The following is a 14,812-nucleotide window of genomic DNA, read 5'->3' as shown; positions in this document are numbered from 1 at the left end:
TTCCCTATATTCATCCACTGCACTTGTTCATGTTAAATTTCATCTGCCATTTGGAAGCCCAATCTTCCAGTCTCACAAGGTTCTCCTGCAATTCCTTATAATCCGATTGAGATTTAACTACTCTGCATAATTTTGTTTCATTCGCAAATTTGATACCTCACTTGTTGTACCCATTTCCAAATCATTTATAAATATATTAAAAAGCACCAGTCTAAGTACACACCCCTGAGGCACTCCACGCTTTACCTTTTTCCACTGTGAAAACTGACCATTTAATCCTACTCTTTCCTGTCTTTTAATCAACTTGCAATCCACAAAAGGACATCACCTCCTATCCCATGACTTTTTAGTTTTCTTAGCAGACTCGTGCGGGACTTTGTCAAACGCCTTCTGAAAATCCAAATACACCACATCTACCGGTTCACAGACAACCATAGCATAAGTCATGGCCATTTCTGGCCACTGATAAAATCCTTGAATTCACTGACCATGGGTTTGAGTACAGACATTTCTGAATGATCTCTCCTTCCCTCTGTATTTTTTTTTTTAATTAGCATTGAAAAGTGCTCGTGAGGCCTGCCAAGCAGTGAGGCAAAGAAACTGCCAGAAAAAAAAATACTAAGAAAATTTATAGTAGAGAGGTGAATGTCTGGACATCAGTATGATAAAAAAAAATAAAAAAATAAAGAGTGAGAGGGCTCAAGAGGCAGTGCTCACATGGTTACTCCCAGATATGCTCAGTGGAGCAAAGCTCTACTGAGCTCAGAGATTGGTCTGTTCTGCACCATCAGATGATGTTACTCAAGTGTCATAGCCAATTCAGCCCTGTTTGTTGTCCAAGAATGATTGAGCAACAGAACTCAGATCATGGCACTTAATGGAGTTTATGCTGGTGATAAAGTGGGGTATCTCAGGACTTTGTGCTAGGGATAGTTTTTTTCCAATCTATTAACGAGTTGTGACCTTGCAGGACCTTAAGGAAAAAATGCTTGTCTGCAAAAGCAAAAAAGCTCTAACGGTGTGGAAAAAATTGACTGTGGACTTGAAACAACAAATAATAGACAAGAGTTTGGGAACTGTACTACTAGAAAAAACCTAAAGCAAATAAGTAAAATGAATCTGGCTCAGGGGATCTCAGAAGAGAGGTGTACAGTAATGTCGGCATGCTTTGCTAATATTAGCTTCAACTGTTACTATAGCAGGTTTTTTGAAATAATTCTTCAATGCTGTGCTCAACTGTCAAAGAGGAACCACAACAGAAGCAAATTGGTAAAGAGTGAGATCTTGTAGGCAGTCATATTCTTACAACAAGCAGACAGGATACATCCTTTGAGTACTGTAAACTGCAAGTTTGCTCAGGAGGTTGTGCACTATTCAGGATTATGTAGTGGCAATGGGTTGGGAGGCTTCTGACATTCTATACTGCCAGTGTCCTGCAAGAACCTGTAACTTCTGGAAAGGAAACATTTCAACAAAGAAATAATTTGTGCAAAAAGTACTGTACGGAATCTAACACTTTCAGGCAAACATTCCAGTGTTTTGTCAGAAATGTCAGCTTGCATAATTGATTTTTCATTTCCAGAAGTTACAGGGAAATTAAATTCTCAGGCAAACAATGCAACATTTGAGGATAATGCAAACAAAGTTTGTGTATCCTTTTTGTCCTACTTTTGCCCAAAATGTTTTTCAAAGCACAAGTATAAATAAACTTAGTATGAAACTAAAATTAGGTAGCTTTCATTTTCATTAAAAATATATTAATCGCTTAACACAGAGGCCTAAGTGATGTACAATAAAAGACTCAAAATAAGATACAAAAAATGCAAAGCAGGGACAAAACTTATCAAAGATATTGCCAAACATATGAATTACATAAATGCAAACAGGGGCAAAATACTGTCATAAACATGCACCATAATCAATTCACGTTTACCTTATAAAATGATGCTGTTACAGGGTTAGCTAAAGGCTTGGCATAAAGAAACATTTTTAGAGAAAGCCTAAAAGATTTAATGCAAAACTTGAGATGTTTTGCTTCATTCTATGACTATAATCTCACCCGAGAAAACCACAATTCTTGCATCACACCCCTTCTATTATTTCTTAGACATATTTCATCTAAACATAATTTAATATAGCAACTTTAAAAATGGTTTAGGGCTTTTTCAGAATGCACTTACTTCTGAAAAACAATTATACAAAGCTCACCATATACTTAGTATTTTCAAAATTATTTTATCAGTTTTCCCCAAATACCAGCTAGATAAGCAAGTTTGATTACCATAAACAGGGTATTCCATAGAAAGCAGGATGAATTAGCCATGCTCTCTAGGGATGTCCCTCTGGCGGCCCGACACAGAAAACTCTCTCCGATACAGATCTGTGCTCTGTACACCTGCGCAGCCTTTCCCACGCGATCACTTGACTCTCCTCAGTTAGTACAAAGTATATACATGCAGTGAACAGAGAAGAAAGCAGATGGCTAGGATGAAGAAAAGGCTGTCCAGGGAGAAGGGCGGGGACGCATAGCTAATTCATCCTATCTACAGAAAACACTGTTTAAAAGGTAAGCAAACTTGTTTTTTTACCCATTGATAAGCAGACTGAATTAGTCATGCTCTCTGGGAGTCCCCAGCTAATGGTTTCTAGACCACACCTTTAATCTAGAGTCCATGCAGCATCCCTCGAGGTTGAAAAGAATGATGTGAGAGAATCCGCCCTGAATGATGGACAGCTTATGTTTGAGTAGCTAAGCGCAAGATTGCCTCTCCCATCACTGTGCCTGACAGTCTGCTGACTGAGGCAATAGTAAGCTGTGAAAGTGAAGAGCCAACCAAGTAGCTGCTCTGCATATATGTCTAAAATTAGCATATCTTTGGAGGTGAGCTATTGAGATTGCCATGGTTCTGAGTTGATGTCCTTTTACTCAGTCCAGGAGTCTATCCTGGTGCAATGAACAACAGAAGTTAATACACTGGAATAACCAATTCGCCAGTGTACACTTAGACTGGCAAGCCCAGCACATTCGGGTTAAAGGAGACAAACAGCTGTGAACTACATTCAGGGGCTTGAGTTCTCTGACAGCAATAAACCAGAGTTCTCTTACAACCCAAAGTATAAAGGGTCTTTTCTCTCTCCATAGCATGCGGCTTAGGGAAGAAAGTCGGTAAAGTGATTAGTTCAAGTGAAATGCTGAGATGACCTTAAGGAGTAAAGACAGTTTGGTTCACAGGGTGACTAATCGTGGTAGAACTGCAAATAAGGGGAGTAGTGAACTAAGACCTGCAGCTCGCTGACCTGATGGCCACTAGAAACAAGAATTTCCATAGCAGAAGTTTCATTGAGGTGGAATGCAGCGCGAGTGCATGAGTTTCTACAAAACCAAGTTAATGTACCAAGGACATTACCAACCGCCAGTCTGATAATCCGGTGTCAGAGTCTTATAGCCCCCCTCAGGAAGCGAGACACTAAGGGATGTGTCGAGATGGATTTTCTATGTATAGAGAGGTGATACGCTGCAATGGCACTGAGGTGCACTCTAATAGAGGACACTGCTAGTCCAGAAGAATACAACGGATGGAGATATTGAAGAATTTGTTCCAGAGAACTCGCAAAACGGGTCTATTGATGACGTGGCACACTAACTGGAGTATAATGTACCATTTGCCCGCGCAATTCTTCCTTGTAGACAGTTTCCTAGTGGAAATGAGGATATCCTGAATGGCCTTCAGAAGAACCAGGTGAACTAAGGCCTGCCTTTCAATCTCCAAGCCGTCAGACGTAGAGAGGAGAGAAAGGGGTGAAGAAGCATGTCCCCTCCTGTGACAGAAGATCTTGCCAGTTTCCCCAAGTGAACTGGTGTCTGAACCACTAACTGCATGAGGTAGGCATACCATGGCTGTCTGGGCCATGCCGGTGCAACGAGGATGAGATCAGATTCGTCTGATGCATTTCTGGATCACTTACCCCAATAGGGGTATCGATGGGTATGCGTAGAATAGGTTCACTATCCAGGGCAGTAGAAACACATCCTGTGCGATTCTGCACGTGCTGGGGTAGAGGGAGTAAAACTGTGGTAGTTTTGTGTTGACTTCTGTTGCAAAGAGGTCCATGCAAGGAGTTTCCCACCTAAGACTGTTCGCTACCTCCTGATTTTAAACACCCACTCGTGGGGGGTAGAATATCCTGCTGAGCCCGTCAGCTTCCATGTTCCTTATTCCTGGCAGATGTGCCGCTTGCAATAGGATGGAGTGGTTTAAGGCCCATTCCAAGGTTAATGCTGCCTCTTTGCAAAGAGTCCTAGAACTGAACCCTCCTTCCTTGTTTATATATAAAACATGACTACTTGGTTGTCTGTGTAAACCATTACTTGTTTTCCTTCGAGGATATGAACCCAGGTGTAGATTCCATTTCTTATAGCTCTCAGTTCTAGCAGGTTTATCTGGAGGTGTTTTTCCTGTGGTGATCAAACCCCTTGGGTTTTTGGGTGTAGGACATGTCATAGTGATCTGGTGCTCCCATTTCTAGAACTGGGGGGGGGGGGGGCGCCACCATTCAATGTCTTCAATGTCCGATATCAGAGTGAGTCATGAGAATTCGCTGATTCATGTGGACACCAGAATTAGGGTCAAGGAATCTAGAAAAAAAAAAGTCATTTACCTACATTGGGCTAGTTCAAAGGTTATGCTTCATGCAAGAGATCAGGTTTTGATTCCTCAAACATCCCAAGGCTGAGGATAGTAAATATAGAGGCAGCAGTCACAGCCCCAGGAAGTGCAATCACTGCACAATGACGACCACCTCATGGTCAGATTCAAGCTACACGTGTCCTGAGGTCCAGAAGGAGTCTTACAGCACCTACCCATTTCCACTGCAAAGGCTGAACTAGAAAGAATGGGGGAGGGGCTAAGAAATGAAAGTACTGGTCAGCCCACCAGCAGTACTGCCCACCACCATGTGAAGCTCTCTGCGCCCAATTCCTGATTCAAATCTTCCCCACTCTCCAGGCCAGTGGTTCTCAACCTTTTTTCCGTCGGGACACACCTCACAGATGGTTCTCACATGCATGACACACTGCTCATTACAATGTACAGTGGAAATATTAAAAGAAAAAAGAAAAGAAAGGCCCAGTATTACTTTTATTGTTAAGAATGAAACAAGGGAAAAAACAGTACTCTCTCTAAATATAAATTATATTAACAGTAAACCTCCCATACCAGAAAAGCACCAACTTCCAGCACTCTTAATAGTAAACACCTTACCCAAGAAAAGGCAACATTGAAAATATTACACTAGGCCTTAAAACTCCAATACTCCTATTAGGAATATGGAACAAGCCAGGCTGCTACAGAGCCCTACCCAGAAACTGCATGCAGCAGAAAACCTCACCTGAATCAAATGTGCAGACCCTCAAACACAGAATAAAACAGAGACCACAAAGCATAAATAGAAACATGCAGACGAAAACTGAACTGGAAACCGCAACAAGCCAGAGAGATTGTATGCAGTGCAACAAAGGAAAAAGAAATCACCAGATCTCATAAAATAAAGAAATATAAAAATCAATAGCTGTAAAATCATACTAATAAAAAGAACAGATTTTTTTCAAAAACAGCTGATGAATGGCATAATCCAATAATTAAAAACTCAAAAAAATTTCTAGACACCAATAAAATATTTAAACACAGCCAACAAAGACCCAATAAAAATAATAAGGATTAAAAATGCTGTTCTCCATACCTGGAAACGTTCGATTTCCAGGTGCCCTCAAATTGTTATGAATTGGGGGGGGGGGAGGGAGGGGGGGTTTGTTTGCAAATTTCTCCTCTCAGTCGCACACATGTTCACTCTCTCAATCACACAATTACACACACATACAGGCTCTCAATCACACCCTTACATACGTTGTCACACACGCTCTCCCCACTGAACTAGCAGCAGCAACAGCCTCCTCCTCTTCCAGCCCTCGAGGCCTCAAGAAAGGAGTCCCATTGGCCACGGCAGCTAAGGTTGCTCTGGGCCAGCACTGCTGCTCTTCTTCGGGCCGACTGTGCAGAGACTTTATCTAACAGGGTCTCTTCTTCCCAGGCATGCAGCCGCTGCACTTCACTTCTTCCGGGCCGCGGGAAGAAGAGGCCGCGCTGCGAGGGCCGCCGACTCCATTTACCTCCTACCCCTTTGCCAATTGCTATCTGACCTTAATTTAATTCATTATCTGTATGCAGACGATGTACAGATTCTTATTCCTATTACAGAATCTATTTCAAAAGCACTTTCCCACTGGAATAACTGCCTTATATCTATCACTAACCTCCTCAATAGATTAAATCTGGTCTTTAACTCTTCAAAGACGGAGCTCCTCCTCATCTCAGCAAATGAAGAAAATATTCCCATACCATTCCCTCACAACACATTCATCACTCATAAGCAGGTGAGAGATCTTGGAGTAATTCTCGATAATAGACTAAACCTTAAGAAAATGGTTAATACTACATCCAAAGACTGTTTTTACAGACTCCAGGTTCTGAAACGACTCAAGCCACTTCTTTTTTTCAAAGATTTCAGAACAGTACTCCAGGCGTTGTTATTCTCCAAGATTGACTATTGCAGTGCCCTCCTCCTTGGCCTACCCAAATCGACCATTAAACCGCTTCAGATGATTCAAAATGCTGCAGCGAGATTACTGACCAACACCAGCCGCGGAAATCACATCTCACCCATCCTCAGAAACCTACATTGGCTACCTGTAAATTTCAGAATCCTTTACAAAGCAATTACCCTAATACATAAAACCATCCATCACCAACTCCATCTCAGCCTTGAAATACCCTTCAAACTTCATTCCTCCAATAGGCCAATTAGAGATAATCCTAAAGGTACTTTGAACTACCCCCCAACTAAAGCCTCACGCCTTTCCTCGACCAAAGACCGAGCTTTTTCAATAGCAGGTCCATCTATTTGGAACAACATTCCTTCAAGCCTCCGACTAGAACCCTGTCTCATTACATTCAGGAAAAAACTTAAGACGTGGCTATTCCTCCAAGCCTTCGATGATCCTCCAGACAACCCTTAGTCTTCTTTATCCACACTTGGACGTAGAAGATTAAAGTCTGACAACCATTCAAACGAAGAACTCTGGCACTTACTGATTAAAGCATCTTGCTTTAATCCAAATTCCTTTTGGACTATGCTTCTTTAATTATTTTTTGGCATTTAACTTCCTTCCAGCTTTTAAGCTTCCCAAGTTTTTACTCCTTGTTAAATGTAACTTTATCTTATTCTCTTCTCTTGTTAATTACTTTTATTTATTGCTTCTGTTATACCCTTGTTTTATGTAAACCGATCCGATATGGTTTATTTACTATGAAGGTCGGTATAAAAAAGTGTTAAATAAATAAATAAATAAATCCTGCCGCCCGGGCGGGAGGAAGAGTTCCATTTTGCTGGAGCAGGAGCAGCAGCTGGGCCAGCGAAGGACCGGGAAGCGTGGCGACACACTGAGCCGCTGCTTTAGGCCAGCTTGGAGTGGGGATGCTGCCAGGGCAGCCCGTGCCCAAGGACAGATACCACTGCTGCAAAAAAACACAAGCTAAGACAACAGTCCACGGCTGCTCCCTACCACATACAGCTGGTGGGGGGGAGGGAAGAGAAATAGTTGGAGAGAGAGAATGAAAAGCGTTGGAAGCTGGAGAAGAAAGGTAGGTGAGAACCCTGCGATGACAACCAAGAAACTGGAATAAGCAGCCTGAGCTACACAATGAAAGAATGGGATTTAAAAATGAAAAATCAAATCATTCACCAATGATCATCAATAGCAGTGTTTGATTTTTCCTACCTAATGGTGCCTCAAGGCCATTGTCTCAAGTTAGTTTCTTAGCTGCAAGAAACACGTGCTTTTCCCCATACCACCAAAAACCCTTTTATATCATCCCTCCCTGCAAACTTACCTTCCTTATTGCTATTTATCTTTCTCAGTATAGTTTTAAAACAAAAATGCCAATAATTAACATTTCCCAACATAAGCCTTTAAGCATAAGCAAATACAGATTGTTTAAAGAGAGACAACTGAAATGCAAATCACTACGAAAGACACAGTGAAGCACCAATTGTTGTTACTACTGTTTCAATGATATTCTGGAGTCCGCTGGAGAGGACATGAACACTGGTGAAAAAAATAAGACCCTAGAACAAAGGCCGTTAGGTGTTTCCTCAGCAAATGATGGAGGCTAAACTGCTTGTGGCGTGGGGAGGTCCTGCACTTCCCCCTGGGGGAGGGGTTACAGCTCGCCAGCCTCCTCGCTTCCCTTATCGGTTGGGATTGTCAGAGGATCAAAGGAGGGAAGGAGAGAACGTGGACCACAGGAAACTGGGTAGCCCCCCCAATTCGCCTTCTGAGCGGAGATGGGGGGTGGACCAAAGGGTCTCTGGGTCTGCCTTCTTGGTAGGGGGTGGGGGGGAGGTCCCAACCTTAGAGAGGGGGAGGAGAAGCAGAGAGGAAGAGATTTCCCTACTCCACTTCTCAGTTAATGGAAGGGGAGGTTTTCCCTGCTCCACTTTTCACTGGATGGAGTGGGGGGGGGTTTCACCCTTAAGTCAAAAAAACAAACTAATGCAAATGGAAAACGCAAATATTCAGGATTAAAGCATAATGGGGAGGGAGGGGAGTAGAGCATCCTCTCCACTGCTAAACAGCGAGCGAACTTCTCCATCCAGCCGGCAGACACGTCATACAAAGTGCTATGCTTTGATGCGGGCACGCACCAAGGCCTTAAACAGGACCCCGCACTCTAGGGGACTGCCCCCAGCCAGCTTTTCCTGCCTCGACCGTCAAACTGCCTGCTTGGTGGCAGACAGGAGAAATTTGGCCTGGGCATCACTCTATCGCAGGGGGCCCCCCTTTCTGGCTACGCACCCGCAGATCAGGTGGTGTAGGGTGAAGTTTTAACGAAAATAAAAAAAAAAAAAAAATTACATAAAGGAAGGTCAGAAAGAGGTCACCTGAGACATTTCATTCCCAGGTGGGAAAGGCGTCTTCCTGGAACGCGTGGGCCTTATACCTACCAGTGGCCACGGCTCCATGCACCAGCCTCCAGCAGCGGTCCCCTTCATACCTGCCAGTCAGTCAATCTGGAATAGAAAGACTCCCAGCGGGCACCCCCTCATCTCCCCCAGGCCCCAACGTTTCCCCACCAGGGTGTGTCGGGACAAGAGGCGAGGGCCAAGGCAGTGCATCATGTGGGCCACCAGCAGGTAAAGGTTCTTCCAAGACACAGTTTGGAAGACCACTGGGGATATCTCCCACAGATTGCCAAGGCTGTGGGCTTGATGAGGTTGAGTTTGAGGGGGGCCTGTCCTCCGGCACCATAGGCCCTACGAACAGGGCTGAAGTGTGTGGTGGGGGGGGGGGGGAATCCTCAGTCCGCAGGGCCCTCTCCAGCAGACCATCTGTAAACTTTCAGAGAGCCTTGGGTCACCTCCCTTTGGGCAGAAAGGGTCAGCATCACGAGCCGGCAGGACAGGGAGGAGGTGCCTGGTCTTGAGAGCTTCATTTTAGGACCTGCAGGAGATCGGGTGCTAGGGTGTCAAAAAAAGAAACTGACAAACTCTCTGGTGAACTGTCAATGCTCATGGATGTTCCTACTGGTCTCCGTCCAAGCGAGGTCTCCCTGGCCTAATGGCAGGTCCAGCTGCATACAGCTGGCCTCGCTCACCACCAGAAGTCCCTCCCACAGGGACTCGCTCGCAGGCTTCTGGGTCCACCAGGTCCAGCGAGAATAGAGCCGCGTAGAAATTCCTGACCTTCGCAGGGATCCTCTCCGGCTCAGTCAAGGAGGGTACCATCCACAGATAACAGGCATGTTTATCCGTTTCTTGTTCCCCTTCGCTTCTCCAGCCCACAGAAGAGGTGCAAGCCACGATCCATCTCCACTAGGAACAGGATCTGCAACATCACATAGGCCCCATACCTTCGCCGCTCCTTGAAGAGTCACAGGGCTTTCTTCTTCTCCCCATACTCGGGCAGCACAGTTGGATGTCCTCCCCCCTCCTGCATCTTGCTGAAGCACTCCTCCAACTCCAGCACTTCCCCCAGAAGCCACTGGAGTGTCAGGCGCTGCTCGGAATTCACGCCCCTGGCATGCTCTTGACAGACAATCCACAGGTAGATGTTTCCCACATCCCACCACTAAACGAGGGAGGGGAAGTCTGCCTCCTGATGGTGCCCAGTTTACCCAAAATTCCCGGTCCACCACCACCAACATTAAGAACAAGTTGTTGAAATGCCAATGGGTCGCCCCGAGATACGCTGGGCTGAGCACCACACTTAGGGCCACTAGGTTGTGGTCCAAGAGGGAGGCCAGCTCCACCATGCACTCTGTGGCCTGGTGCATCAACCAGCAGGAAAGATACCACCGGTCAATCCAGGAGCAGGATACCGCCTACTCCCTCATCCTTTCACAGATAAAATCAGAAAGGGCTCCCATGTCCTGCTCACACCAGGATGTCTACAAATCCAAGTCACAGGATAGTATCCCGGAAGAGCTTGGCCACATCCGCACTCCACTCCTGAATGTTGCGGTCTAATGGGTCGTGGGTGACACTGAAGTCTCACCAGAGCACCACTTCCTCGTCGGGATCCAGGCCACGAGATGGCTCGACAACCGGCAATAGAACACTGTCTGGTAATACACTTGTGAGCATGCACGTTGACAATTCATGGTGCAGCTTTCGAATCACAAACTCACATGTAGCATTCTGCCCAGCACATCAGCCCCAACACCCAGCACTTCGGTCTGTGGGACTTTCAAAATCAAGATATCCATCCCACCAGGCACGCCTGAGTTAAGACTGGAGGCCCATCTCACTCTACCACCCCAGAAGCCAGGTCACTTTGGCATCCGGGGTGATGTGGGTCTCCTGTAAAAAAGGTCACAGAATACCCGCTGGACTGGAGGCTAGAGAGCAACCAATGCCTGCGGAACCCAGTCCTACAGCCTTTGCTGTTTAGGGTGCAGAACGTTAAAGCCATTCTCTGTCAAGAAGCAAATCTGGTATGCACACGGATGGCCCCACCTCAGAGCATCCTGAATTGTGTACGGTTCGTGACCTGTTCGCCTCCTGCTCGCGGGCGGCTCTAAGCCACCTGCTTCACATCCTCCTCCCCAGTCCCGCACTGCTATAGCCACCTGAACAGCTATTGTAGCTCATCAGGGACAAGGCAGAGGCCGAGAGACCTACGGGCACCATGGTACCCGCTTTCCTTGGCCTTGCACATACTCTCTTCTCCTGCCTTCCCTGCCTTGTCAGGTCCCCAGGCTGCAGCCCTCATTAGAATAAGCTCTCTATTGCTGAGAGCCCCTCCGATACCCTAAGGGAAGTCCTCCCTCCCCCCACACACTGCTAGGCACTGACCCCCTGTACCTGGTGCTGGGCCACCTGTGGTAGGGGTAGAGTTGGGACAGGAGTAACCAAAGAGGGGAGAGCAAGGGGAGGAGAGAGAAATAGTTGGAGAGAGAATTAAAAGCCTTGGAAGCTAGAGAAGAAAGAAAAGAGAGAATCCTGTGATGACAACCAAGAAATTGGAATAAACAGCCTAAGCTCTACAATGAAAGAATGGCCTTTAAAAATGAAAAATCAAATCATTCTACAAATGAACATCAATCGCAATGTTTGATTTTTCCCACATAATGGTGCTTCATGCCATTGTCTCAAGTTAGTTTCTTAGCTGCAAGAAACACATGCTATTCACCATACCTCAAAAAAAACCCTTCTATATCATCCCTCCCTGCAAACTTCCCTTCCTTATTGCTATTTAGGTTTATCGGTATAGTCTTTAAAACAAAAAAAAATACCAATAATTAGAATCTCCCATCCTAAACCCTTGCTGTAAGCATAAGTGAATACACATTGTTTAAAAAAGCGATTGAAATGCAAATCACTATGAAAGACACAGTGAAGCACCGATTGTTGTTACTACCATTCACAAGTTTCAGATTTAAATACAGCAACATAAAACAATTTGACTTTTAAATGCCCAATGTACGTCTCAATATTGATGAGCATACTTGGTGTAAAAAAACAAAAAAACTCCGTATAATTAAACCTTAACGCGATCGCACGGCACGGCATGCTTCACAAGAACAAAGTCGCATATATGACCAGGGCACCCCTACGCCTCACCCCTTGAACACCACTTCCACTTACTGCTGAGCGAGAAACATGACATGGTGCACAAAACATTTACCCAGCCTTGACTTTTCCCCACATTCACAACGCGTTTTGTCCGTCCCCCCCCCGTCTGTGATCCGAGAGTTACTGAGAGGCTGCACAAATAGCAGTCCCACGTGTCACTGCTCGCCTTCAGCTTTATTCCGTTCTTTAAGAAGAAAGGGGAAGAGACGAATGCGCACCCCCCCCCCCCCCCCCCACCTCCCGCAGGGCTGAGAGAGGTAGCCCGAACTGGAGGAGAGAAAGGGGGGAGAGAATGAGGAAAAACAAACAAACACGGAGGCAGCGGTACTCATCTCTCTTCCCTGCCTCGGGGGGAGGGAGAGGAGGAATTGCACAATGCCATTTACAGCTCGCGCCGGCTTCCGGTACAGTTGAGACACCAGGGGACTCGGGGCGGGGGGTGCACGCGAATTCCACAAGAGTAAAAGGTGGGGGGGGGGGGGGGGGGAAATCCTCCTCCTGACAAGGAGCTGCCCCGCAGCACATCCATTACAGCAACGCTTCCTCTCTCACACACACACACCAGTGAGGCGGGGGAAGGGAGCTATTCACCAGGGGAGAGATCTGCACCCACAGTTATCCACCGCCCCGTCCCGTCCCCCTCCGATCCCACCACCAAGAGCGGCGAGGGGCTTTGTCCTCACTGCAGCCGCAAGCGCGAGGCTTTACACAGGCTCGGGGGGGGGGGGGAGGAGGCGCTCCTCTCCCGCTGTGATGTGTGAGCCGCCAGCGCTGCGTGGCCACCAGGAAAAAAAAAAAAAAAAAAGAAAAAGATCACTCACCGTGGTGAGCAGCGGTCTCATCTGCTCCCCGCCTCCGTCCTCTTCCATGGCGCACGCTCGGCGGGAAAGTGGACGGGTTTGATGCGTGCTCGCCTATCCGCTATCTCTCCGCCGCTGTTATCTCTCAGCGCGCGCGTGGCAGGTCTATGGGACTCTGCGCGTGGGCAGCAATCTTTATGGTAACGTAAGCATGCCTCTGATGACGTCTTTCTTTCGCTACCGCCCTCTTTCTTTCTCTGCTGCTTTTTCTTTTTTTTGCCTTTTGTTGCTTGCGCCGGCCGGCAGCTCTACACTGACTTCCTTTCTCCTGGCTCTCTCTTACAGTTTCTGGCTTCTGAGGGTGGAGCGGCGGAAGGTGATTGCTGCTGATTACAGCATTTCTCCTGTGCCCCCTAGTGGGGACACCGAAGACTGAAAAAAGAAGTGAACAAAAAAAAAAAAAACCTAAGGCTGTCTTTTTACAGCATATAGGGAAAAAGATTTGGGGATGAAACTACTTGTGGCCAGGGGGGGACGGGACTCTCACACTGTCCCCTGATTGAGAGGGGGGGGCCGTTGCTCAAGGACCTCTGCTTCCCTTCTCAGCTGGAGTCGAACGAGGAGTGTAGAAACAGGGAAAGGAAGGGATCTCCTATACCTCTTCTCAGTGATGGGTGGAGAGGGGGGGGGGGGCACTGATTGCAAGGGGGTGCCCGGGTCTGCCTTCTAGGCAGGGGAAGGGAGGTCGCCAACCATGGGGGGGGGGCCCTCAAATCCACCTTACGATGGGGGGAAAAAGAAGGGAAGAGTCGCTGACCATTGGAGTGAGGGGAGAGGATGGGAGCTCAAGAAAAGGAAGGGGGGGAGAGGAGGGGGGTTCTCCCTATTCCACTTTTCTGTGGAGGAGAGGGGGAGGAGGGATCACCCTAAAATGTAAGTAAGAACCTTAATATAAAAGAACTTAAATATTCAGGATTAAAGCATAATGGGGAGGGAGGAGAGGGGAGTAGAGCACCCTGTCCACTGCTCACCCGTGAGCAAACTCCTCCACCCGGCCGGCAGACACAGCACAGAGCTGCTCCACTTTGAGCCGGCCTCAAACTGGGACTCTGCACTCCAGGGGACTGCCCCCAGCCAGCCTCTTCTGCCTCGACCACCAAAGTGCCTGCTTGCCGACGGACAGGAGAAAATTGACCAGGTTGTCCTTCTGTCGCAGGGACCCCTTTCTGGCCACACGCCCATAGATCAGAAGATGCAGGGTAAAGTTTAACCAAAAACCAAAAAATAATACCTTAATGAAAGACAGGAAAGAGGTTAACCTGGGACATTTCAGTCCCAAGTGGGAAAGGTCCTCCTGGCTACAAAAAGGGCAGGAGAGGTCTTCCTGGAACGTACAGGGCCTTATACGTACCATTGGCACGGCTCCATGCACCAGCCTCCAGCAGCAGTGCCCTTCATACCTGGAAGTCAATCCGGAGTAGAAAGACTCCCAGTGGGGACCCCCCACACACACACACCTCCGTCTCCACCGGGTCCCAACACTTCCCACCAGAGCGTGCCGGGACAAGAGGCGAAGGTGAGGAGTGCACTGTATGAGCCACCAGCAGATAGAGGTTCTTCTGAGAAACAGTTCGGCAGACCGCTAGGGGAATCTCCCACAGCTTGCTAAGGCTGTGGGCCCGAGAAAGTTGAGCTTGGCAGGGCCTGTCCTCCGGTAGCCTAGGCCCTCTGAACGGGGGGGGAGGGGGGGGGCAGGAGGTGCAGATGGGCGGGTTTCCCCGGCCCACAGGGCCCTCTCCAGCAGATTGTTACCTTTCAAAAAG

General features: G+C 47.2%; 1 protein-coding gene across 1 annotated transcript in view; it reads right to left on the bottom strand.

The window, feature by feature from the left end:
- The window catches only part of SLC4A7 (solute carrier family 4 member 7), a 385,387-nt gene extending 372,100 nt beyond the window's left edge, over positions 1–13,287 (bottom strand). Inside the window, exon 1 of the mRNA XM_029589434.1 lies at positions 13,011–13,287. Within this exon, the coding sequence (XP_029445294.1) occupies positions 13,011–13,058 (48 nt within the window). The 5' untranslated portion in view covers positions 13,059–13,287. The remainder of the gene's footprint in view (positions 1–13,010) is intronic.
- Between the last annotated feature and the right edge of the window lie 1,525 nt (positions 13,288–14,812).

This window comes from Rhinatrema bivittatum, chromosome 2 (assembly GCF_901001135.1).
Source record: "Rhinatrema bivittatum chromosome 2, aRhiBiv1.1, whole genome shotgun sequence".
NCBI lineage: Eukaryota > Metazoa > Chordata > Amphibia > Gymnophiona > Rhinatrematidae > Rhinatrema > Rhinatrema bivittatum.
The sequence above is the reverse complement of the archived record's forward strand: the minus strand, read 5'-3'. Positions and strand labels throughout refer to the sequence as shown.